This window comes from Vigna umbellata, chromosome 1, assembly GCF_029865625.1.
Source record: "Vigna umbellata cultivar VRB3 chromosome 1, Vumbellata_1.0, whole genome shotgun sequence".
NCBI classification, from domain to species: domain Eukaryota; kingdom Viridiplantae; phylum Streptophyta; class Magnoliopsida; order Fabales; family Fabaceae; genus Vigna; species Vigna umbellata.
In genome coordinates, this window is record NC_142165.1 from 27,944,940 (window position 1) to 27,972,358 (window position 27,419).

At 34.3% G+C, this 27,419-nt stretch overlaps 1 protein-coding gene across 4 annotated transcripts; it reads right to left on the minus strand.

The window, feature by feature from the left end:
- Positions 1–3,950: 3,950 nt before the first annotated feature.
- LOC124843750 (ABC1 family protein) lies at positions 3,951–27,305 on the minus strand. 4 transcript variants are annotated; one of them, XM_088102436.1, is made up of 19 exons: positions 27,236–27,305; positions 26,399–26,486; positions 26,085–26,312; positions 25,653–25,739; positions 25,439–25,528; positions 25,227–25,353; positions 20,099–20,199; positions 19,519–19,687; positions 19,240–19,361; positions 17,418–17,546; positions 17,226–17,324; positions 17,074–17,131; positions 16,918–16,993; positions 16,707–16,836; positions 13,271–13,428; positions 11,709–11,781; positions 7,956–8,150; positions 5,507–5,600; positions 3,951–5,123 (listed from the first exon to the last, which is right to left on the minus strand). In XM_088102436.1, exons 2-19 carry the CDS (start codon positions 26,471–26,473, stop codon positions 4,240–4,242), a joined length of 2,895 nt encoding a protein of 964 aa, XP_087958562.1. In that variant the 5' UTR covers positions 26,474–26,486; positions 27,236–27,305; the 3' UTR covers positions 3,951–4,239. The 4 variants fall into 4 exon arrangements, with proteins under 4 accessions (XP_087958562.1, XP_087958558.1, XP_087958554.1 ...); XM_088102432.1 differs by having other exon boundaries at positions 27,269–27,292; XM_088102428.1 differs by lacking the exon at positions 27,236–27,305 and adding an exon at positions 27,023–27,184.
- Positions 27,306–27,419: the final 114 nt, after the last annotated feature.

Below are 27,419 nucleotides of genomic sequence, written 5' to 3' on the forward strand. Positions count from 1 at the left end.
TAGAAATAAGAAAGTAGAGCAGTATATAAAGATGAAAGACCCATTAACTCATTGCCTTAAGGTTTTGGGTAAAGAGTGGTGTCGATCCCTTATATAGTTGGCTCAGATGTTACTGGTGTTTGTGTAACCCACAGGGAACCTCCTCCTCGACAGATCCAACACCATGCTCTTTTGTTAAATGAATTATCTTGTTAGTGAGTTAGGGTGATAGTTGTTTTAGGTGGGATTAAAGCATAAACTAACATGTGTTTAACACATATCTAATTTTCATGATTGAATTGTACGATTATTAGAACTTTGTGCTTCATGGTGTGTTCTATAGGAAGTGTCATATGGGTTGGAAGTGTATGTATAACTGATACTTTGTTATAAGTGAATGGTGATCAAATGATTGAATACTTGCACTGATATATGTTGCACATACCAGATTAGGTGAGCGTCATTGTTAAAGTTGATAACAATAGTAACTTTTTTTAGGTTCACTTTGTTTTGATATGTATTAACTGTTTTAAAGTTCATTATGTAAGTGGTTGATTCAATACATGCTAATTCAGAGGTTAAAAGTAAAGGGATGACATTTGATTTTGTTTACAAGATGTATTAATGATGTAGTCTTAGGACTTGGGGGTTACAACGCTTGACGGTTTGGATTGGATATATGGTCAGAAACTGTGATACAATTCTATTGGTCACTTGTACTATTGTGAAATTTGTAATGAGCATATTGAACGTGTTTATGGAGAGTTTTGTTTGGTTTATATCTGTCTACATGGGGTATTGTTTATAATAAACAATTATATGTGTTGTGGTGTATATTATTGGAAGGAATGAAGGTTGTCCAGATTTGTTATGATTGTATTTTCTTCGAGTATCAATGGATATACTCAATTAGGATGAGTTTGAGTCTAGATAGGAAAATAGACAGATTTATGTAAGACAATTGTGGGTTGTAAGATACTCAGATGACTACTTTTGACTTATTCAAGACTAGGAAGTGATCTAGCATAGTTGGCGGTGATATCTCTAAAGTTAGGGTCTCTTTTTCACCGATGCGAGGTTGTGGAAAGAGGTACTCTACGCTTATATGAGGAGGGAAATAGGATGGGTTATGAGAAGAGCGATAATGGTTTTTTGTGATCATTGTTCAGCTTGGTGGGAGAATTACGATGTTGGAGCAACCATGGGTGGTGGAAGTTATGTTTTGAGTATGTCTTCTGGTTATACTTTATCAATCCAGGATTGTACCTTTCCTCTTTCGACGGGGTAGAAAGATAGTCACATTTCCTTTTGTGAGGGCATAAAAAGGTGGATCTCTTCATCTTTAAGAGGCGTTGGAAGAGATGGGTCTCTTCGAGTGTCACCCTTTCCTCTTGTGAGGAGGTAGAAAGGGATGAATGTCTCGTCCGTAGGATTCCGGCTCATGTTGATTTTAGAGCTGATGTGAGCAACTTGAGAAGTTGGGAAGATAGGTCCAAAGCTACGGTAGATGACGACTTGAATTGTCACGTTTATTAAACAAGAATGGTGCAATGATGTTTAAAAGAAGACATATGTTTGTAGAGATGGTTGGTGCTGGGCTAGGTGCCTTAGGGGACAACTTGTGTAAAACAAATGAGTTGATCATAGTTCCTTATAAGGGGGTTGTATGGGTTGGCATTGTATTGCTTGTTATAGTTTTATTATGTGTTTATGCTATATCATATCATATGCTTTTGGTAAGAAATTAACAGAGTTAAAAGTGTTGTATTGGTGTTGATGTTTATTCGGTTAACTCACCCATATATTTGTTTGTTCTGTTTTGTGTTTGTAGTCATGATCGTATCACATGTTAGTTATACGGGAGCTCAGATAGGAAGACAGATGTTGTTAGAGAAATGTGATTGACGAGATAGGAGTTGCAATGAGAGTTTATTTAAAGTTTTATTTACCTTATGCAATGGATTAAGGATTTTTATTAAACTATTTATTTTTGTGTTGGATATGGATAATTAATATTTAAAATTTTAATAGCTATATTTATTATAAATTTTTAATTATGTTATGAATTAGAAAAATTCGTTAGTATTTGACACACTAAGTGACTTCCAAACTTGGGACGTTACACTACCTAAGGTGGGCAAGACTCGACATAGCCTGGGGAAAGCTTGACTCAACTCAACTTGAAGTGGCACAAGTAGATTTTCCTTAACGTGGATTTAACTCGACTTTGCCACTTGTGAACACAACAAAACTATTCCTAACATGGACCTGAATTGACTTTATCTAACATGAGCTTGACTTAATTCTATCTAATATGAGCCCTACTCTACTCAAGCTAATGTGGACACAACTTTACTTAGTCCAACATGGGCCTTACTCTACTTGAGTTGATATAGGTTCGACTTTACTTGACTCTAAGTGGGTTCGACCTTATTCAATCCAACATGATTTATCAAACGTGGTTATAAATCAATTTGGACTGACCCAGACTCAACTTGTCATAACCTTAAGCCAACTTAACTATACTTGATATGGACTCGCCTTAACTCGATCTAAAGTGGCATCGATTCAACTAAACTCTCAACTCGATTAATCTTAAGGTGTGTACAAGTAAACACAACTTAAGTGAAAGTAATTCAACTTGACCTAAGATAGGTTTAGCTTGACTCAGGCTGATGTAGGTCTAAAATGGATGCTACTCTACTTGCCCTAATAGATGCTACTCTACTTGCCCTAATAGACCTTACTTAACTAATCTTAACTAGACTTTACTTGACTTAGGTCGAGATAGGTCAACTTAACTTAACTCGAGGGGGTTAACTTTACTTGGCTTGAAGTAGGCCCTAATCGACTTAGTACAAGGTGGATATGACTTGATTTAGACCAAGGTGCATCCTGCTCCATTCAACTTAAGTGTTCTCGATTCGACTCGACCTAAGGTATGTCCAACTTAAGTTGATTAGACAGTTTTCTTATTGACTTGTCATGGACTTAGGTTGACTCAAACTAACATGGACTCAATTCAACGCCCAATATGAACCTTATCCACTTTGGCTTGAATTAGACTTTGTTTAAGTTAGACCCAACTGACCTTCTTAACTTGAATCTGATCTAACCCTATCCATATGGACTTGGGAGTATCTTAAATAAACCTAGTTGTTGCTAAACTAGACCTAATTTAGGCATGACCCAAGTTGGTCAACATAATTCTAACCCAATTTGACTCGACATGAGTTATCTCAACCTAATTTGATAATTGGTCTTAACTAATGTAAATTTACTCATAATGAGTTTGGATTTAGATTGAGTAAATGTTGTTTATGCATATAAAATTTTTAAGTAATTGTTTTTTCATTTTTATTTTTCAATAATATTTTTACTTAAAAAATGTTTCATGGGTTTTTGTTGGCATTTTAGGTCCATGAACTTTTTCTTATGAGTTTTATAATTCTTGTAAACTTTTTTTACCCAAACTCATGTGAGTTAGAGTCAAATCCAATGAATTTTCCTTTGAAGCCAAAGAAGAAGAGAGACAAAGAAAGGAAAAAAAAATAGCATTCGGTGCTGCATCTGAAGAACATATTAGGCTCGATGTTGAAGCTAGCTTAAACGATACCAGCAAAGAGAACAAGCGTGGTATGAACAAGGGTGTGATAAGCTAGACCTCATTCCATAAGTTTTAAGTGTTACCTCCAACACACCGCCATTTCATGTGTGTAAGGACATACAAGAAAGATTCCTTAAGTTTCTAAAGAACAACACGATTATACAACCACCATCACACACATATCTGATAAGATGGTTTACAAGGTATATTCAGACCGTGGTGTGTCCACACCTTCCACCATCCATCAACATGAAGAAATTGAATCACGTAGGAGAAATAAGGGTGAGGCTTTTGTGCCTCAACCAAGCGTCTAACAATTGCACATGTTCAGTTGGAATTGTGTGGTCGGTGAACACTTTAAACGGACATTGAATCATATTTGAAATTTTATTTTCATAATATACAACAAATTTAATAAAATACAAATTCTTAAAGTAAAATTTAAAATTTAATTAAAAACAACAGCAGTTGTAACTGCATCTAAGTAATCTTATTAAAATTATAGCTTTGCGAGTACACGTGAATGTGTCGCTACAAATGCCAATAAAGAGGACCAAAAGATTCCCGGTACATATAATCATCAAAGCTTTAAGTAAACGAGAAAGTTATACGATAAATTGTGGTGAAAAAGGGTTAAAATGAACCTTTCACCATCAATTAATCATAGGACTTCCCTTTTGTAATTGCGCATCCTCTCCCCTTTGCTCAACAGCAAATCTCAAGAAATCATCCGGAACAGGAATATTTAACTCTGAACATACGAGTTGGACAATTTTTCCGGTGACACCTCCAAAGGACATTTTGTTCAGTGTCACAGCAATAGAGAACTTATTGGTGACATCACAAAAACCTGTGGACCCACCCATTCCCGAGTGACCAAAGGCAATGGATGATCCATCCTTAGAAGTAAACCTCTTGAATCCTAGGCCAAAACCTCCATTTGGCAAAGCTAAATTCTCGTAGTCTCCTGTACCCAAGAATTCATCAATAATCCTAGGATTCCGGTAGACTTTTCCAGCAACATGGGTTTTAAGATTATTACCAATTCTGCTACTACTTGTATCATCGCTACTGCTACTTTGTCTATTAATATTGCTGCCCTCATCAGCCTCTAAATCATCAGAACATGAAACTTTTTCATAACTTCTGTTAGTACTAACAGCAGGCACAGTTGCTTGCTTCCGTCCAATGCATTTTCGCTTTTTGGGGACTTTCTGGGAAGAATTTAATTTGGGGATATGAGGATGGCTTCCAAGCAATGGCTTAGAAGCAGAGGAATGAGGTGGTGGTAACTTGCCCCCATTAGCTAGGGCTGCATAATAACGTGCAAGTGCCCGGGCAGATAAATGTCCATTGCCTGCTGGTATGATTGCACGACGAGCATTCAGTGTATTGAAAACAACAGGTAAAGTGGTTGCCACTTGAGCAATTTGCTGTGGTTGGAAGGTGGAGGGAAGGTCAGAACGATTACTTAGTGCTGATAACTTGCTTAAATCATCAGTATCTACAGTCAGGGCAGCAAGACGTGATTCCACACCTAAAAATATAAGCATTGAACCATGGTTATACTTTACAAAGAAATCAAAAGAGAAATACTATTATACACATTCGGTAAGAAAAAAAAAAATTATTTTCACATATAATAAAAACAAAGCCATTTTGTTTTTAAATTGATTCGTGATTTAAAAGATTTGTACATGACAACGAAAGTACAATCAATGAAAATAACATGTTGCTTCCACGTTATCTATACAATATTTAAAACCCAAATAAAACAAGGTGACATTTTGTAATTATTTCTAGAAATAAAAAAATGATAGAAAAATCTGGTACTAAACAGGTTCCAAATTTCGTTCCCTCCATCTATGATGGGCTACACAAAATAAAATAAAATGACAAATAATACTCATCAAAAGTTACCTGGCGGAATCCCTACATATAGCTCCCCTTCAATATGGAGGGGGCGAATTATTGCTTCTTCAAGAATCTCCTGAAATTTCTTCCCAGATGCATGCTGTTTTAATCCAAACAAATTATTAGAACATGAGAGAAACCCAAATGATAGGTAAATTTTAGGCTTAATACCCTATTTTGTCCCCAGTTTCGCTCGAAAATGTCAAATTAGTCCATCCTTTAAAAAATGCGTTAATTACGTCCTCACTTAATAAAATTTGCATCAATGAAATCCCTTCCGTTAAATCTGTACAAACTGCGTTACTTAATAAGAGAGAAAAATAATTAACGCCGTTTGTACGGATTTAACGGAAGGGATTTCATTGATGCAAATTTTATTAAGTGAGGACGTAATTGACGCATTTTTTAAAAGATGGACTAATTTGACATTTTCGACCGAAACTGGGAACAAAATAGGGTATTAAGCCTAAATTTTACTAGCAACTTTGTGAAAAAATAGTAACTTAAACCAACTGCAACCATGCCAAAATAACTATTTTACTTAAATAGGCAACCTCAAATAAGTGCTACAGTGAATGTCATCAACAAACAAATTGGAGAGACATGCCATACATAAGCATAAACACATAATCCTTACGCGTGAAAGTGGTTATTTTAAACAAATGGTGTAACTTTGCCTTGTACATACCAAAGTCGGTAAATCTTAAAAGACTTATGTGCATAGGTCGTGTTCGGAAGTATGAATTTTAGTCAAATAATTAGAAATTGAGTTTTGAAACACAATCCATTTGTTACGTAATTTATTTTTGTTTTTTGTTGAAGTTGTAATTCAAAACGGGACTTTTATTTTATTTCAAATCTGGTGAAAGGTATAAGCATTATTTTTTTATTGTATGGAAACTGTCCTCTATGCACGATTTCCTTTATTTTAGTTTTGAACACTATTGTTTTCATCGTTGGATAAGACTAATAAACTTTTGGTTGAATTGGGTCGTAAGGACAAGATGCATGAACTTAACAATTAAAGGCAACCGCAAATGAAAGTCACATGAATTCTGAGCCGAAAGAAATACAGTTAACACTTGTTATAGTTATGGTAACACCTAATAACCCTCCAAACACCATGATATGAAAACATACAACACTATTTGCGGCTTCTTTCAGTATAAGGTATGTGAGGCTTTTCATTGCACATATTTAATATTGATAAACTTCAAATTTTACCACTGTTCTCTCTCCATATACGTGTTGTGTTACTATTAACTAAAAAGGAGCATAAAAAACAAAAAGAAACGCCTTACACATTATTTGTGTTGCTATTAATTAAAAAAGCAGAAAAAATAAAAAAAGAAAGTCCCCTATCAAAGCACGAATTTCATATATTTCCATTTTAAATCGTTTTTTAAGCCACAATTTGTATTTTATTTTTAAACTGTACATGAGATTCATTATTTTATTTCATTGGAGTGTATGGAAGTCGTGCTTTGATAGACTCTATTTTTTCTGCGTTTTTAATTATTAGCAACCTTTATGTGAAGTCCGTTTTCTGCTTTTTCGTTAATTGCAACACAAAATATGTATAGGACTTGGAGTTTATCTAATTTAAACATGTGCAATGAAAAATCTCATACCATAACCAAACCAGAGTGCACTATGCTGGTAATCATGGAGTTTGGAGGTTTATCATGAGTTATCATAAGTATGACAAGTGACAACTCTTTTTCTTCGGTCTCAGACATTCAATTGTGAGTCAGTTCTTGCATGTTGTCCTTACAATCCAATTCAACCAACAAATCTCTAACAATCTTATTCTGCGAGAGTCTTACATAGAAAAAAATATTGTGCGCAAAACTAAAAGAACGGAAATAGTTTATTGAAACACAATTTCCATACAATAAAAAAATAAAGCTCATACCTTGAAAAGAAAAATAAAATAGAAATAGTATTTGAAACACGACTTCAATAAAAAAGATTTTCAAGAAAATTACGTAACAAAGATTATTTGACTCGAATTTATGCTTGGAAGCACGATTTCTTTGTTTCAAAATCGTGCTTTTGAATACGACTTACCCACATACATAAAATTTTTAAAATTTATCCATTTCTAAAACTCCGATGTGAAATTATACCATTTGTGTTAAAAAACAAATGTAAGTTGCTATGTACACACATACCCACCAACCAATCACCCAATAGCTTTTTCCACCATTACAAGCATGGCAAGAGTGTTACAAAACATCACACTCTTACTGTATTTTTTAAAAACAAAGTTGTATTACTCTCTTTTTAACAAAATAAAATGATTTTTCATGTATAAAATCATCCTCTGCTTTTAACCTTAATTGCTCAGACAGTGGAGTGAAGCATAAAACTGGAGAATATGTTTTGAACAGGAATAAGAATTATATATGAATTAAAAATTGCAATTGACAAGGGCAAGGGCAAGCATTCATACCTCAATGATTCCACCACACAACCAGCCAAATGATAAATAATGATAAAACTGCTCCTTGCCTGGTTCAGTCTCAGGTACTGACTGACTAATGCAATTTAAACATCCATCCCAATCAAGCATCAGAAGAGGGTTTTCTTGAGTTATGTCTCCCATCGCGTTATGCAAACCAGATGTATGGTTAAGCACATGATGAACCTGAAATAGAATATTAAAACTGATGAGCCAGTAAAAGGCATTGCGTCAAGCCTTAGAAAGTATTTCGGAAAGAATAAAAAGAGTAACTGAAAGAAGTTAGATTAGAGGAGCAGTAAAGGGTGTGGATGACAGTTATTTTACCAGCTAATATTTTATTCGGTGGTAGCTGTGATGGCAGAGAAAAAAATAAACAAACTGAAAGTGGGCACTGTTTCTGAAAATTTACTCCTATGGGCAGTGGTCCCGGGGGAAGGCACATAATTTGAAGTCTTTTACTTTAGGCTCTTGATATAAGTTGAAAGGATTAGTGATAAATTAGGTTATGGGAGATTGTACCCCCTGATACCAGAAAAAAAGTATCCGACAAGGGTCCAGTCAAACTTTCCCTTCTTTAAAAGGTCCGTGAGGGGTTTCGCTATTCTCCCATAATTCCTTATAAACCTCCTATAGTAGCCAGTGAGGCCTAGGAAGCCCTTTAAAGCATTTATTGATCTAGGAATAGGCCATTATAGAATGCATCGATTTTTTCCTGGTCCATGGCTACCCCTGTCCTAAATGACATGGCCCAAGTATCTAATTTGTCTTTGCCCAAACTCACACTTCTTCCTGTTGGCAAAGAATTAATGTTGCCATAGTGTGTGCATCACTTGTTGGAGGTGTTCTCGGTGCTCCTCCCATGACTTACTATATATAAGTATGTCAAAAAAAACCAATACACACTTCCTTAGGTACTGCCTCAGAACTGTGTTCATAATGCATTGAAAGGTGGCAAGTGCATTTGCTAGGCCGAAAGGCGTAACCAAAAACTCATAGTATCCTTGGTGAGTGCGAAATGTTGTTTTGTGGATGTCTTCTTCCTTCATCCTTATTTGAGGGTATCCTGCCTGTTGATCCACCTTTGAGAAAAGACTGGCCCCTTGCATTTCATCCAACAATTCTTCAATCACCGAAATAGGGAACTTGTTTGGGATGGTGGCCTTGTTCAAAGCTAAGTAGTCTATGCAAAACCTCCAACTGCCCTCCTTTTTCTTCACCAAGATCACTGGGCTAGAGAAAGGGTTGATGTTGGGTCTGATTATACCTGTACCTAGCATCTCAGCTACCTGCTTTTCTATTTCTGATATCAAGAGGTAAGAATATCTATAGGGCCTCACGTTGATAGGGTCCACTCCGGATTTAATAGGGATCCTATGATCCTGGTCTCTCCTGGGTGGTAGCTCTACTGGTTCCCTGAAAATCTCCTCATACTTCCCCAAAATCTTCTCCCGTCTTGGTGTTAATTGATCCACCCTTCCCTCTTTTTCTTCCAACTTTGTTTTTTCCAGACTCCAAACTAAAGTCACCGCCTCAATTTTAGTTTCCTTTAATAAAGCCTCTGAAGTCACCATTTCCTGGCCAAAGTAGGATCCCCTCTAATCATCACCTCCCTTTCCCCATGAGAAAAACTCATAGTCAATTTTCTCCGGTGGATCTTGACTTCCCCTAATGAGGCCAACCATGATACCCCCAATATCAGATCTACTCCTCCAAGTTCAAATAGATAAAATTTATCCTTCACCTCTACTCCTTCCAAGGTCACCAAAATGTCGTGGCAACATCCAATGATAGGATATAAGGTGACAGGATATAATGGGTGCAGAGGGAAACAACTTAGGAATTAATTGTTAGTTGGTTAATGGGTGCAGGAGAGAAGGAAACAATTTAGGAATTAATTGTTAGTTGGTTGGTTGGTTGGGGGGGGGGCTTTATAAGAAGGCAGGGAGGTCTTGTGTGGGAGAGAGCTATTTTTTTGTACAATTGAGTTTGACTGGAGTTTAGTCTAGTGGAGGGAAGTTAGGCTTCCTTGAGTGTAAAACCTTTACATTGAATTCTTTCATTCATTCAATAACACTAGTATTATCCAGTGATATTTTGTTTGTTCTAGAGAAAACGAGTGGGTTGATCGACTTCTTGACTAAAGAAGTCTATCAAGTTTGGTACTGCTGGATCCCTTGGAGAGGAGAACGTGATGGAAGGAAGAATCAATACTTTGAAAGGAAGAGTCAATATTGTGGAGAGGTGGGCCAGCAAACAGACAAGGGTGCTAGCAGAATGGAGAAGAAATATCCAAGAAGAAATACTCAAAAGGAAGGGAGAAATCTCTTGACAGACCAAGAAGGGGAGGGAAAGAGGAATTTATGCAAGACAACAAGAAAGGAAAGAAAGAAGTAAAGAAGGGTAGGGATGTTGTGAAATCTCCCCTGTAGATTGATTTTCCCTTGTGACCACACCGTTGTCAAGTCTAGGATCTACTGTAACCTCCTCGACATCCCCGGCTATCTCCATAGTCCTTAGTAATTCTCTAGGGTTGTGGGATCTGATTTGGCTCCTGATATTCCCCTGCAGCCCTGCAAAGAAGTACCCCGACAGCTGCTCCGCTGTCAACTCAGTGGCTTGTGCCACTAGGCTCTCAAATTCTTGAATATAATCTTCCACAGACCCATTCTGCCTTATCGCAGCCATTTTTTCAAACATGTGCACCTATCTTTACCACCAAACCTCCAAACTAATGCCTCTTTCAGCTCCTCCCAATAAGGATTCTTGGTTTTCCTTTTCCAGAATTGGAACCAGTGGTTGTCCCCTCCCTCCATGCTGATGAAGGCCAGTCTTTGTCTTTCCTTTGCTGAAACGTTTTGGATATCAAAAAACTTCTCTGCTCTAGACAACCATCCCACCGGATCCACCCCTTCTTGTAGGCAAATCCACTCTCTTCATCCAGCTTTTTTGTGTTTCTCCCCTTTCTACTTCAAGTTCCTCATCAATCTCATCCTTCTTTCCCCATTTCTCCCCATTCACAGACCCTTGGCTGTCCTCCGAACTTCTGTCAGGTTTCTTGGAGTTTTTCATTAGAACTCCCATCATTTCTTTGAGTTCTTGCTGCCCATCTCTTAACACCTCAATAGCCCTTCCCTGTTTGCTAACCAACCTTTCAATTGTGCTGTTTCTTCCCTCCATCACTAGCCCCTTTTCTGATATTTGGCAGGTCTGACCACTGTTAAGTTTCATAAGAGCAAGAAACCTTGAACACTATTCTGGTTTAACTCCAGAAAACGAAACACAACAAAGAACATTGTTTCTTTATTTTAGAAAAACACAACAATGTACAACACTTTCAAGGAAGCCTGTCTTCCTCCCTCATAGGATGTGCAGATCCTGTCCCAACTACAAACAATACAAAATGTGTCCCCCGACAGACACTCATTCCCCCTTATATAGCTAACTCCTAAAACAACCTCCTACGTAACTGCCTAACCAACTCCCCCCTCCATTCTATTTTATGTTCTGTCTCCCCCCCCCCCCCCTTTTCCTGACTTAAACCCTGACACTATCACTTTCTCATTAGAAAATTAGATAATACTTTTTTTACAGCATCTCTTTCACATCAACATTCCTTTCTCATTAGAAAACTAGATAATAATTTTTCTACAGCATCCCTCTCCCTTCAGCATTACTCTCTGATTATTATCATTAAAAATAATAGCCACAAAACTTTAGTATGGAGAAAATTCAATATCAGACCTTAATGAGATCCTTCCCATTTGATCCAAATCCTGGCCATATATTTGCTACATTGTCTTCAAGGTTTAGTTGTCTGCAAGACAATAATCAAGCAGACACTTATTTCAGGTTAAAAGCACAGAGAGAACATGACGTTACAAATTCAAATAGAGCATGAAATATGATTTTAAACTTTCAATAACAATTTACAAACAGGAATCTTAATTAAATCAAAGAAAGCATTCCTGACTAACAAAACTGGTACTAACATACGAACTTTGATAGTATTTAAAACTGAGTAATTACTTACAACAACTAGATTCCATGGGTAATCTTTCTTAAATAATTAAAGCATAGAAAAAGACAGTCAAAAAATATGGATAAATTTATATTTTACTCTAGGAAAGAGAGAAACGTTGAGTTGAAACTGTGTGCTTTTTAGACAACAATGGTGCTTTTAATTATATTGATAGAAAGGAATCAATAAAAAAAATAGAGGAGATTTGGTATCCTCTAATAAAAAAGTATATGATACCGGAATAAATAAAAACACTCCTAATATTCCTTATTTCTACAATTATAAGATTTATCTTAAGTGTAATCATACAAATATCAATCCAACAGATGATTAAAGTCTTGATTAATGCATAAATTGTGTCAGTCACAAGTCAAAGCTTAGTGAAGCGATCATTGTAATCATCAGCATAAAGGCTGAATTAATTATGGAAGAACATGCTCATATGTGTGTGTGAATCAATAAATGCTGATGAATGTAAAAAGTGAGTTTACTGTTCCAAGCCCTTTTCTATATGACTTCAATGTCAGGTATTTACTTTCTTTTTTTCTTCCTGCTGTACGTGCAATATAATTTATGTTGTGTATCTTAAATTTCAAAATAGCAGTCATCCTGCTATGTTCTAGAGGAATTTTGTGGTCAACCGCTATGCACAACAATTTGGGATTAACTACTATGGTTACATGAAATGTAAGTTATAAAGCAAATGTCAGTGGAGTAGTCAGTGGTCATTATTTTATAGCAGTATTTTTTAGGAGTACAATCAAAGTGTTCACCTATTTTACCAAACATTATTATAAATATAGTTGTTGAATATTAAAGTGTTAAGTTACATAACTTAACAAACAAATAAATTAAACATCCAAACTATTCAAATATTATTGAACATCATTCTAGTATTTTAAAAAATCAAATTGTCAACCTACACAATTAGTAGTGAATAATTATAATAAAAAGTTGTGAAAAAATGATAAAAATTTAATAAAGGGTTGTTGTTGGTGGGTTGCAAACCAACACACCTTCAACTCGGCTTGAACCTGTTTAACATGTTGATTAAGTGAGTTAGGTCCAATTTCACCCATATTTAAAAAATGTACATTTTTTCCAACTCAACCAGGTTCGAATCTATGGTATGTCGGGTTGGCTTACGAGTTGAAACACATTTTGATATCTCTACCTATAGTCCCTTTTCTATGTGAGATTAAAACTTTATATTCTAACAAACAAGAAATTATAGCAACAAAAGAGGTGTACACAAACTATATGGTCTTAGAATTTTACAACATACCCATTGTCAACCATCCAATGTACCATTCCTGCTGTGATACCCTTTGTAACAGAGAATACTGGAAAAAGGCTATCAGGCTTAACTGGACGCGGATCATATTTACCAAGTACTCCTGCAGCAGTGTCAATAATGACCTCTTCATCTTTGTATGCACATACCTTTAAGAGATTATTCAGAATTTATTAAAACAATTGAAAAATACATAACCTATTTGTTTGACTCTTGATATCATATGCAACAACACCAACAATAAGAGTCAAGAATGTGAACCCTCAATTATGTTTAAAACAAAAATGGAACATTTAGCTCAACAACAGTAGTAGACCGAGACACTAAAACAAGGGAATGTAAAGATTCTCTTAACCATGGATTCTCATCAATATATAATATGTATACAAAAGATTTGAGGCCGGAAAGAATATTTGAGTGAATAAAAACAGAATTTAAAACGATGATTGAGTGAGATTACTTGAGTGAAAAGCTCTCAACCAAGGGAAAGTATAGTCAGGATTATTTCAAAGGAATAGATAAGAATGCAATTTACCAGAGAATATAATTATCGTAATTACATTTCTTAAGCAGCATGTATGCTTTTGGAAAGTAGAAGTACTATTATTATTGTTAGGTTTCTTGGTGACAAGAAACCTTGTTGGTTCTGGTTTGGTCCAGAAAAACAACATAAACTCAGACTTAAAACTGGAAACAGCTTTTTATTACTTCAAAAACAAACAGGATGTTGGAATACAGCCAAGGGACAACGCTTCCCTTCTCACAGGATGTTACAGACCCTCTCTATGCTTCTCAATTACAAAACAACGTCCCCTTTACAAGACACCCCTCCCTCCAATCTATAGTCTTCTCCCTAGGAAAACTATAACAACCCCAAACCTCCTAACAACCTATGTTCTGTTTTTTAACTCCCTTTCTCCTAACATAGAAACTCGTAGTCCTATCAATTATCATGTGGTCCCAACTCCCGACACCATAAAGGCTCAGATAAAGTCTAAATTCAGTGCATTACAAACATGGCTTATTTTTGTTTTAATCCCTTATTTAAAAGTTAAAAAATAATGTGTTCGCTCTTGATGTGATAGTGAGGGACTAAAACAGATTTTGTAAAAAGTAAAGACAAAAAATGGTAAATTCGATAGGGACATAAACTATTAGATGCCTTCTATTTCTAAAATACATACTAGTCTGAATATAGATATTTCTCGCAATATATACATCTAAAAAAGAGAAAGCCCAGAATATATAAAATTTCTTTCAATATGGCAACTATCCTAAAAGCTTAACTTATTAGATGAAAGCCCAATATTGGTTGATGTATGAAACATGCCCCCTCATATACGAATCCTTTGCGCTTGAAGGATGGAAAATGTCCAAGCCCACTCTAAACGCTGAAATTCAAGTTTCTTTAGAAGAACGGGAACTACAAGGATCGAAATCCTAATCAGACGATCATAGAGACTCTAATTCATTATCAAGGATAAACTATCCCAAAAGCTTGAGTTACTGATAAGAAGCCCAATAATTGCACTTTATTTTCATCCGCTAGAGTTTAACTTTTGAAGTCGTCCAACTGTAAATTTGTTATATAGTTGGATCATATTCAGTAATATAATTATATATGATCTCATATCTTATCCCTTTGTTCATTGCTCCACATGAAGAGCTCCTTTGCATTCTTCTGTAAGTTCAATAAAAACATACTTTCAATTTTCTCAGTTTCTGTCTCTACAATTCTAACATAAATCTATAATTATTGATTATAAATTTCAATAATTATTGCTTTCAATAAAGTTCAGTACACTCCAGTCTCTGATCTTGTGCAGATAAACTGCCAGCTGTGTGGACGCCACAAAAGAGTTCCTTTCATATAAGCTGATGATAATAAATACATGATATGAGATGTTTATAAAATATGTTCTAATAATTCTGACTCTAATTATTAGATATTGGTATTATTATAAATATCCCAATGCAAGCTTTATATATCTCAATTCAATAAAAAATATGTAATTTAAATATTTATTATATAGGATTAGCTCCTTATTTCTTTTATTTTAACATTCCTAGTCGTACATTGTTAGGTTCCTGAGTAGGAATCGTAATTAACCACGATCACAGTAGGTAGAAAAGATAATGAAAGAATGAACTTCTCTTATTAATGGTAATAGAATTCTCTAAACAAGGATAGTTGGGAGCATAACCTCCCTCACACGACTGTAGCCGCCTGTTAACAAACTCAATAATCAAAAGCATAACCCTAATACTAGAATCTAGCTCTAATTTATATTAAATATTTCACTAGAATATAGTTCTATTTACTATAATTATCTTATACTGAATATTTCCCTAGAATATAGCTCTATTTACTATAATTATCTTATACTAAATATTTCCCTATAATATAGCTCTATTTACTATAATTATCTTATACTGAATATTTCCCTAGAATATAGCTCTATTTACTATAATTATCTTATACTGAATATTTCCCTAGAATATAGCTCTATTTACTATAATTATTTCCCGCCTATCCTAACTGTTACAATAGTTAAGATAGTAACTCTTCAATCGGTCAGCTCCAGTTCTTCACCTCTTTCCATCTAGGATAGTAATTATTTCCCGCCTATCCTAAGTACTTGGTGAATATGTCAGTCAATTGTTTATTAGAGTTGATAAATCTAGTGATGACATCTCTAAACTAGAGTTTTCTCTTATGAAATGACAATCCACCTAAATAATTTTTGTCCTCTCATAAAAGACAGGATTAGAGACAATGTGTAAGCCTGATTGTTACATACAAGGTCCATTTGGGAACTTTCTTCAAATTTAAGATTTTTGAGGAGTTGTTTCAGCCATGTGAACTCACAAGTTATTAATGTCATTACCCTCCCTGAATTCTACTTCTACACTTGTTACTTCCGCAACATTTTGTCTTACTTTTCCACAATTACCTCTAGTAGGAACATAGTACCCTAAAGTGGAGCTCCTTATTTCTATGATTATAACAACCTATGATTAGGGAATTTTTCTCTGTCATAAATAAATTAAGAAATTATCTTTAGAAAATATTGGGGTAACTTACATGATCTTAGGTTTTTTTCTTCTTTATATTTTTATTTATTTAATTATTTATTTAGGATCTTTATAGTTTTAGGAATATTTCATTAGAATATGACTTATAGGCATATCATATGATGTATATAGTAGAAAAATATTCTATAATTATTGTAGTTATGGTCAGCAGACTATTAAAATGAACTCTATTGTGTGGTTCATACACAGTTTTCAGCATCTCTAAAATATAATATGCTCTGCTTCAGATAGTCTCCCTCTGTTTTTCTTTTAAATTGTACTTGCCAGCTGTTACCACTAGAATCAATAAAGAAATTATTTCTACAAATCAATTAAGAATAACAACGTGCACCTGGACTCCAAGTATTTTATCATTGTTTCCCAACTCAATTAAAAGCTGCCTCAGTTTGGATTCTACTTCAGAATGAACTGGTGAATCAAAAATCCATCTGTCATTTACTGATGGTCCTCTACTGATGTATCTGACAAGTGTGCCAAAGTTCAGCCGCAAATGAAATAAGCATGTAATAAATACCAATCAGAAAATATTTCAAAAGACTCACCCACTCAAAACTGACTCCGCAAATGGCCTCATAATGTCCATATATATTATTCGTACATTCATGGAGGATGAAAGACCTACAACCACATCAGGTAAGTAAAATAAGACGTGGGGAGAAAATAAGCATTACCAAGGTATCCAGTGGAAAACAGCAGACCTCTTAGAAGATTAAGAACCCTTCCAAATATTACAATATCACCAGGAAATGCATCAACCTGTCAAAATATTTTTATAAAGAATTTATATTGTACCTAAAATACGATTAGTAAAATAATTTCGGAACAATTGGAAAATGCAATCTGAACTCACAGGATTAAAGCGTTTCATTTCCTTTTTGTCAAGCTTCATTTTTTCCTGTATAACCTTCATATTTTTGTCCCTTTGTTCAGCCAGAGATTTCATTGTTTTCTTAGTAACGGAAAAATACACTATAATTAGGGAGAAGCTAAATGTCTGAAAACTGAACAAACCAAACTATACTTGAGGTAAAGGAACACTTACATGGTATTCATTTGCGGGTGTTGTCGAACGAAAGAATACAGTTGTTACTTCCATTGCCTGCTCTGGCATGTCCAGCCGCAACTTAAGCCCCATTTCTGCAAAAGCAGACAGAAGGGCCACATGGTCCCCCTTTAACAAAAGGGCTTGCATACTCAGTCATTGTTTTGAAAGATCATCTTGAGCAATTAAGGGAAACTTGTACATATACTAACAATTCAATAAAAACTATAATACATAAAATGAAAAAAAAAATGTTACTAAAGTAAAGATGAACTTGACATATTAAAAGCTTTAGTTCCTGAATATTAAAAACAGATGATTGTGAGCCTTTTGCCATGAGTGCACTAGTACAAAACCACCCATACCCAATCAAATAGCTTGCTTTTCTACGTACCTAGGTGATGTTAGGAAAATGGCCTTTGTGCCTCTAACAAGTCCTTAGAAGCCAAAGTGTTGCAGGGAAAACATTGCCATGTAAAAGCATCAATTTTTTTCTTAACTTATCATTGGAAAAATGTAGAAAATGTACGTCATGAAGATCAAAGTGCAGCCAATTTATGAAACAGTGACCTTAACACCATGTCAAATAGATGAACCAAAATTATGCAGCGAGTACTGTCAAAACTGTGATTGTTGCGGATACATTCTAGGAAGTTTTACTCTATATCGTTACAGTATCTCACTATTAATTCCAGGACGTATATGTAGAAGACTTCCCATAATCACAGGAATTTGTCCCCTAGAATAAGTTTTCCCTATTTCTTTAAATTGTCAGGCTCCTCTATATATAAATCTGACGTATCTCATCAAATAAAATATGACATATTATTCCTAAACTTGAGAATTACAACTAATTATAGCATATGAAAACCAAATAAGTTTATCTGAAAACATTAACACTTAATACAATATGATTAAACTAGTTGAAAAATAAGACTGATTTATTATTCTCAATTATAAAAAATACATTCTGATACTCTCTATTTGTGATAATCTAATTCTCCTAAAAAGGGAAATAGGAAAACTAGAAAAGTAAAATAAAATAAAAGATTATATATCTATTTCCTCTAATTAGGAAGATTCTAAAGATATTATCTCAAATTATAACAAAACTAAACCACAAAAATCTTCGCTGTTGAAATTAGTGAAAAACTAGGTTTAGGGGTTAATCTCTTTTGTGTAGAAAACACACATAGGGTAATATATTTATAATGAAGAGAATGTGGGCTAAACCCAACTACAAATGAATATGTAAAAATAACAATTAACATAGGGACATGTCACTTTCAATGTGTTTGGTCCTCTCATGAAAGTCCACTTCTTAAAGTCATGTGTTAAAGTTTATCATAGCGAGATTTGTTATTTGTTAGGTCTATTGTTTCACCCGCAATCGGACCGCTATCAGACTACCCATTAAATGTATAGTCTTATGCTCAAGATGCATATGTCTCGAGTGAGGGGGATGTGTTAGAGATCTCACATCGACTAGAGATAAGACGACTTTATAGTATATAAGTAAATGCAAACCTCACTTTACAAACCGGTTTTGTAAGACTAAATTAGGCTTCAAGCCCACTTTTTAACATTCACTAAGATACATTCATCTAAACTTTGGCCTGATTTACTACACTCCTCTCTAAAACCAAAGATTGGATCAGCTAGCAGCTCAAGTCACTTTACAATAAAAAATGAGGTGAGATGGGAAAGAGGTAGCTAGGATCCAAGCCAGCCCACCTTCACCAGAAATGAAAGTTATAACCACTAGATATATATGATATTATTAATATCTATAAACATGAACAACATTAAAGCATGAACCAACCTCAGTAGAGGCCAAAAACATCTTTGCAAGCGCTTGCTTAATGGTGCTTGATAGTCTCTTTGTAAGCCCAAAGTCAAGTAAAATGGGACGATGAGGAGATTCTTTGCTCACAAGAAAATTTCCTGTAGTAGAACCAAACTTTCCCAATCAAATGGAATAATTTACAAGTTTACAGAATGTTCTCATAAAGTTTCAACAAAAAACTGAAAATGCCATACATGTGTACATCATTTGCACCAGCACACAAAGCATAAACATAGAGGGAGAGAGACAAAGTACCTGGATGTGGATCACCATTGAAAAACCCATCTACATATATTTGGTGGGCATAGGCACGAGTAATCTCCTCGACAATCTTTTGTTTATTTACTCCAAAAGCTTCTAGTGATTCTAGATCATTCAACCGAATGCCATCCATGTATTCCAAAACAAGGACTTTTTCTGTAGACTATCATTAGAAGCAACCAGATTTTAAAAATAGGAAAACTTAAGGAAAGAAAAATAAAAGATAAAAGTATAAGAATAAACTTGAGGCACATTTCATTTTGAACCCTCGCAAACTAAAGGTACCAACACTTATCCACCCACTAGAAGTTCGCACTAGCCATGATATAGTAACATATTAATAAGCTAATCAACTTAAAATTAAGTAAAAGAAAGAAAAAATACTTCAGAAAGGTACCTTGTAGTGAAATATGTCAAATTCAGAGTACATCTATTCTCAAATAGAAATATGCAATGTCTAATCAGGTCACATGATAATGAATGGAAAAGTGTCTCTATGATGCCTAATTTCTAACATCTTCATTGCATTTTGAATATTTCAATAAAACATTTCATAGAAAGAAATTGAATATACCTGAATTACATCTGGGATCAAAACATCCACTCTATTGGCACTCATATTTCCATCATATTGGTTTCTGCAGCCAAGATTTGTAGCCACCGTTCTAGTGTTTTCTAGAGAAACAAATGTGCTAGTAAGAAACACACCTTAAGTGATGCGATGGAAAAGAAAACTGCTTGCTGAGATGAGTAATCAAGGGAATACAAAAGTCACAATGCAAGACTAAACACCACCATTGAAGCTACAATTAAGGTAGACCAAAAAGAAGACACAACTAAGGTGGACTAGGAGTGCCCAAAATTAAGGCAGCATTATAATAACCTCACACCTAAGGCTATAATTGAATAATGAGAGGGAAAAAGAAATAAATTATTAATTTCAATCAACCTCATTACATTTTTGAGCTCCTCTATTTGTAATTGTTAAAACTCCAAGGAAGAGAGAAACATTGGGCTAAAACTGTGTATTTCTGAAACAGCATGGGTACTTTATTTATATTCAGAAAAAGGAATCAATACAATAAATAGAGAAGATTTGTTATCCTCTACCTCCCTATTTTTATAATTATTACTATATTCTTGATTATATAAGATTAGCTCCTTATATATTATAATAGTAACAATCACATTAAACAAAGGAAATTAAATCCATTGGAATGAATACAAAGATTCTAAGGATATTTTGTTCTAATTAATATCGATAAATTAAGATATTTGTATATATTAGGTAAGAAAATAATCAGAAAGAGTGGAATGTGCGATATAGAAAGAAATTTAAAAATAAATAGTACATCATGTTAGTAGTTTTGCGAGAGACTTTGTGAGAAAGTATATTTATAGTTCACCCCTCTGGGGATGTTGATTGTGTAAACAGGGAATACCCTATGTGAAAGGAAGTGTCTCCATTGTATGCGGATGTTGGTGTACAGTACTCCCAATTGCTGAAATAATTCTGCACAAGATATTCAGTATACATTTCTGATTGTGTTCCTTCTTTCTTGACAAGGCCCATAACAGTTGTTAAATAATCCCTACCTGCAAGGCTCCCCCTTAAGTTGTTAAATAAAGATCAATCATTCCCTACTTCATACAAGATCTTGGAATCTTCCTAAAGAAGTCCCTTGGTGAAGATATATGCTAATTGGAGTCTTGTAAGGACTAGGTTGTAACCACCAAACCTCTGTCAAGTTTATCTTCGATGAAGTGTCTATCAATTCAGTATGTTTGGACATTTTATGCTGTACTAGATTAAGAGAAATGGTCATTGTTGACTTGTTAAAACACACCATTGCATAGGGATGTCAACCTTTATTTTAATGTCATCTAGTATGATCTTTATCCACACCTTGAGTTAGGATTTAAAATTCGGCTTTTGGACTTGAATGAGTATCTTGTTTTTAGCTTCCCAAATCACCAGACTTTTATCAAAAAGAACAAATAGTACCCAAAGGTAGATTTGCTTTTAGAAACAAAAATCTGCAACATCAGTATATATCTTCATAGTCAAAGTTTCTTCTTTCTTGAAGGATAGCCCCTTTCATAGGCTTTCAAGTACTAAATTTTGTCACTTGCTTGCATATGCCTTTCTTTCAGATCATGAATAAACTGACTAACTGTACTAACTACAAAAGCATTGCTTGGTCTTGTGTGTAATACATAAGTTTTCTTACCAATCTCTGATATTGGGTCTTTTCTGCAAGAAAGCTCTCTTCATTCCCAATTTTCTACAGGTACAAATATTTTGGAGATAAAAATCCCCTTTTTTGAATAAACAACTTTTATTTCAAGGAAATACCTAAGCTTTCTCAACTATTCCATTTCAAATTGGGTTGCCAATTTTTCTTTGAAGTTGATTTCTTATTTTTATAATTTTCACAATAATCATGTCCTCCACATACACCAAGAGTAGAGTAAATTTATTTGTAATAGTGTTATAACTTAAGGAAAACATTGATTTGGAAAATCATTCAAACCATGTCCTTGAAAAGTGTTGAAGATCATATAAGGCCTTCTTTAGGGGGCATAACTTATCACTATTATCGGTATCAAAAAATATTGAAGATCCCAAAAATCCTTTGTGAAATTATAACGAAAAACATAATGGGTTATGAATGAAGAATTAGGGTCAAAAGAAATGGAGGCTAGCAATAGCGAATGGCAGAGTGATAATGAATGGTAGAGCGGTAATGAATGGCAGTGCGATGAGTGGCAGCAACTCAATTCAAGTGGCAATGGGACTGAAGAAGAAGAAGAAGGATAGGTAGCGTATTAGGGTATAGGTATTAGCTTAAAATATAATGTTTTATTCAGCCGATTATTTAACAACGTTATCATTTGGGCTTTTAACCCTACAAAAGACACTAAAGAGAGAAAAAATCTCTTATGCCCTACTTAATAGGGTTTTCTTCTTTTGCATTGTTGCCTCTACAAAATATGGTTTTCCTCTCAACCTTTTCTACCATCTTCGTTCCAAGCTAGCTAACCATGATGAAAAACAGCCGCCACCATGGGTTGCCATGACAAACGCACATCGCCACCACCAACGGCTACCATGACAAACCCACATCGCCACCACCATGTTGTGGGGGCAAACTACAAAACCGCCATCGTTTCCACCATGGCACATCCATAAGCAATTCTCAATAACACTATAACTAATTCTTCCACTATTAGCTTCTACAGCAAAAACAACTCAAATTGTATTCATCTTGGCTATAAGAGATAACTTCTCGTATTCCATTTCATAAGTTTGACTATATCCCTTAATCAAGCGTTTTACCTGTAAAACATTCACCTTATGCTTCATTATAAATATTCATTTGCATCCTACAATCTTTTTGTCTTAGTCTGTCAATAGTCTGTCATGTTGAGTTTCTTTCTATTGCATTCATCTCCTCTTTCATGGCTTGAGTCCAATGTTCACTTTTAATGGCTTCTTGGACTACTAAGGTAGAAATTTTTGTGGCATCAATGGCAACAATAATGCTTTGATTCTACTAGAGAGATTGTTAATGCAGACATTTTGAGAAATAGAATATTTAACACAGTTTTTTTCTCTCTTTTGAATGCAATAGGTAAATTCCCAATAAGTTTACTTCTTCACTATTATCTCTAAGGTTCCTCACCTCCGAGTCAAAAGCCTTTCTTGCTCTAGAGTCAAAACAAGTTGATTTCCTTGACATTTTTCAGTAAAAAATTTCTTCTTCTTTCTTAGTATCAATTGCTTCTATCCCAATTATGGTGGTTATACCACTAGGATCTTAGGCATCCTCCTAGAATAGATATGGTAATAACATGAAGGAGTTGAAAGGACCATTGATGAGACTTGATAAGACATAGCATGTATAGATTTCCCACGAGTTCTAGCATGTCTTGAGGAGTTGAAAGCACCGTTGATGAGCCTGTTTAGCTTTGAAGAGTGAAAACATAGCAAGTTTGGAACTTCAATATAGGGAAGAAAAGTTGTGAATAGATAGTCGAGTTTGGAAGAATGTAACCACTTGCCTCAAAGTTGTTGCCCCTTTCAATGTAATCCTTTGACTAGTGGATTTAGATATAAAACCCGCAATGATGTCATATATGAAGAAATGGATTGTGCAAAGAGAAGATGAAACTTAACTTAATAATATTAAGGTAAAATTTCTAAACCTTTTCTCTTTTAAAATTTAATTATTTATTTTTTGTAATTATTTCTATCATAGAATCAGTGGTACTTGCATAGTTAAGAACCTATTTGGAAAACAATTTATGAGAGGTGGGATAATTAGCTTCAAAGGTTACATGCGGCTACATATTACCTTAACCCGAACTTTTACAATGAACCTAATTTCAGAAATCATGACCCTAAGTTAAAAGAAAGGTTGTATATATACATGAGAGGATTGGTTGAGAACGTTGCAGAAAGGAAAATAACTAATTTGCAACTTAATGACTTTCATTATACTAGAGAACCTTTTTCTACAGAAAATGCAAAAAGATTGTAGGAAATGTTTGGGGATGGAACTCCATAATTGAATAGATTTGCTATTCGAGTTTTGAGTTTGACATGCAGTTCCTCTGGTCATGAATGTAATCGGAGCTCATTTGAAATGGTAATTTAAGTTTGCCAAGTTATTATTGGTTTTTAATTTTCTTTATTTGGTTTATATAGTTTTTAAAAGTTCATATGTATTTATAGGTTCATACAAAAAGAAGAAACAGTTTGCATCAGAAAAAGATCAATGACTTTATTTATGTCAAGGATAACTTAGAGCTTAAAAATAAACAAATTAGAAAAATTGTTGTTCTCCTATTTTATGATAATGAGTCGGATGATAAATATATAAATAAAGATGGGGATAATGTTGAGATTGAGCAAGTTCAAGGTGAAAGTATGGTGAAAATGTTGCCATAATTGAACAAAGTTCAATTAGTCAAATTCTAGAAGCATTTGATCTTGTCAATACAGTTTTTTTTGGCAATATTGATGTAGCACACTTATTATCTAAGGTAGAGCTAGACGGTGATGAAGATGATGATGATCTTCGAGATGATATCATTAAAGGATAAGATATTTTTCCACTTTTAGTTATTTAAATTTTATGGTGGCCTTACAAATTGCTTTTTCATGATTGTATGAACTCATGTATTGAGAATAGTTTGAACTTATATAATAGTCATGTGTGTTAAACTTAGTTATTTTAGAATTATGGAACTATTGATTAAATAAGGTGTTTAAATTTTGAACTAGTATGGTCTATATTCTCTTTTTGATATTGATGACTCTTACAAGTCTATGAGTTGGGTCTACGAGTAATGTCTACAAGACCTCCCTAGTCTATAGAATCTCAAGTCTGACAATCAAGCATATCTCTAATCCCTGTGGAACTAAATACCACCCTTAAGATTGAATTAAGAAATTTCCTAAACTAACCATAACTAAGTCGGGTAGGAAATACCACAATAAAGGTGGTTTTCAAAATATAATACTTTGTCATAAGCCATCAATGACTATAAATCATAAATTTCTAAACATATTGTTCAAATAATACCTTTAAGAAAGTTTGTGCTAAACCCGTAGACAAAATTGACCAAAGATATTCTCAAGTATAAATTTAGATCTACCGCATCAAATTCAAACTAAAGAAAAGATCTGAAAATACCGGCTTCATGATTGAAGTCAAGTTCCTTAGGAGCTTCTTTGCACCATTCATCAATCATAGGGTTAAAGTTATATTGTGGTTCAGCCCACGCAATCCAATCAACAATTGACTTTGCATTTTTTAAGTCCTGAAAAGAAAAATGTATGCATAAAAATCTTTTGAAAGGCTCCATTGACCTATTTATCTATATATCCAAAGAATAAGAAACAAACCTCCAGTATAACTGTCTTGATACCATCATGTTGAACTTTAACTACCACTTCCTGTCCATTGAGCAGAGTTGCTCTGTGCACTTGTGCTATCTGCATAAATGTGTCAAAGGGATACAATTCACCCAGCTAAATTAAAGAAAACAATGAACTTACAAATATTTTTTATCTGTTGTATAATCATCCTCTAGTAGCAAAAATATCCTTAAAATCTTACTGATGCTGTTGCCAAAGGTTCGTTCACAAAATCAGCAAATAACTCATCCATTGATTTCCCCAACTCTTTCTGTATGGTGCCATAGACCTTGCATGTATAAACTAAATTCAGAAGTCTAGAAGCAGTAGTGACTCAAGAAATAAACTGAAATTCTCAAGTAGATTAGCAAATGAGGCCCTTATTCTTGTTCAAAGATTGTCAACACCAAACTAACAGTTTTATTTTCAACAGCAAAGTGATAATTTCACAGCCAACAAAAGTACAAAAAATTTAATTCTTATAGTATGCACTTAACGAACAAAGTCATCTCCAATGCTCAAAATTTGCAGGAATTTTTATTAAAATCACACAATGTATATGTTTTCCTAAATGTATTTTTTCATCCATAGCACAAACTAAAACAATTTTTAAATAAAATATTTGATGAAAAACCTCTTCCAAGGGTCTAGGAGGAAGAGAGTCTTGTAACTGCTTCAAAAGACGTATATAAGCAGCAGGAAGCACATCTGCGCGAGTTGACATATATTGCCCAAGTTTAACCCATAAGCCCTCCATCTCTATTATCAAATTTAGAACACGCTTAGCATTACGCTCGTGAGCCTTCTCCCACAATGCAGCTTGTCTAGATTTGCTAGTCCATTTGTCACGTTGTTGTACACCCTATGAAGATCAATTGAAGAGAATAAAAGCTCAATAGACTTACTTATTTCAAAGACAAAAAAGCTGACGTAAGCAACAAAATTCACCTTATAATCTAGGTATATTACTATAGCCATAGTAAATACCCTAATCCGTCTTCTGTAAATATCTCCCCACCCCATTCTCTTAGGCAAGCTACAACACATAATCAAGCAAATCAAGAACCCATAGAGTCAAACAAAAGAAAACAGAGTAAAATACAGAAAGAGCATGTAGAGCAGTGCGATACTAGTAATTAGTAAACATATAGAACAAAACAACTTTGATATTATTTAACATCTCAATAAAGTAGCCCTTAGCTCAAATTTATTGAAATTAGTATTTGGAATGTTTAATATAATCTTTTCAGCTACTGTCACTGTTATGCATGGACTTGTTCCCAGAAAATTTTCAAAAGTACCACCGCAATTTAACTTGTCGGCAAAAATATCTCTCCTTCAAAAGAGGATCATTTCTTATACCCAAAGTAAACTTTTGATCCCAAAATTTTGGTTCATTTCTTAAACCCAAAATGAAGTGTTCATTCCGAAATTTAACAACCCCTTCCAAAGATGATTAAATAACTATATATAGTTGTAGATAACAATAATAAAAATAATAACGATAATAATAATAATTTCATTCAAGGCATAATCGACATGTCACTCTTACATATTCAATAAACCGTCTACCTGCATCAACGATGATAAAAAATTATGAAACATATCGAAATTCAAGCGAAATTGTGAACATCCATCACCGTTAGATGATGAATTAAAAAAGAGATAATTCAATTGATGAGTGAGAGCTAAAACGCATCGAAAGAGAACGGAAACAGAGTAGATGAAGGGTTGAGATGCAGTTTTGGAGAAAACGGGGAGAGGAGCGGTAGTGAGGTTATTTACCTCGAAGGAAGAAAGGAAGAAGAGAGCACTAACCAACTGCTTTGAAGAGAAACTGTGTTTTTGTGTTCTGTGTGATGTGAGTTAATGAGGTAGAAGTTTTGGAAAATAAATAAGTATCTATTTAAATAAGCCTTCTTTTTCACCAATCTTTTGCATGTTTGAAAAGTACAAAGATTAGAATATT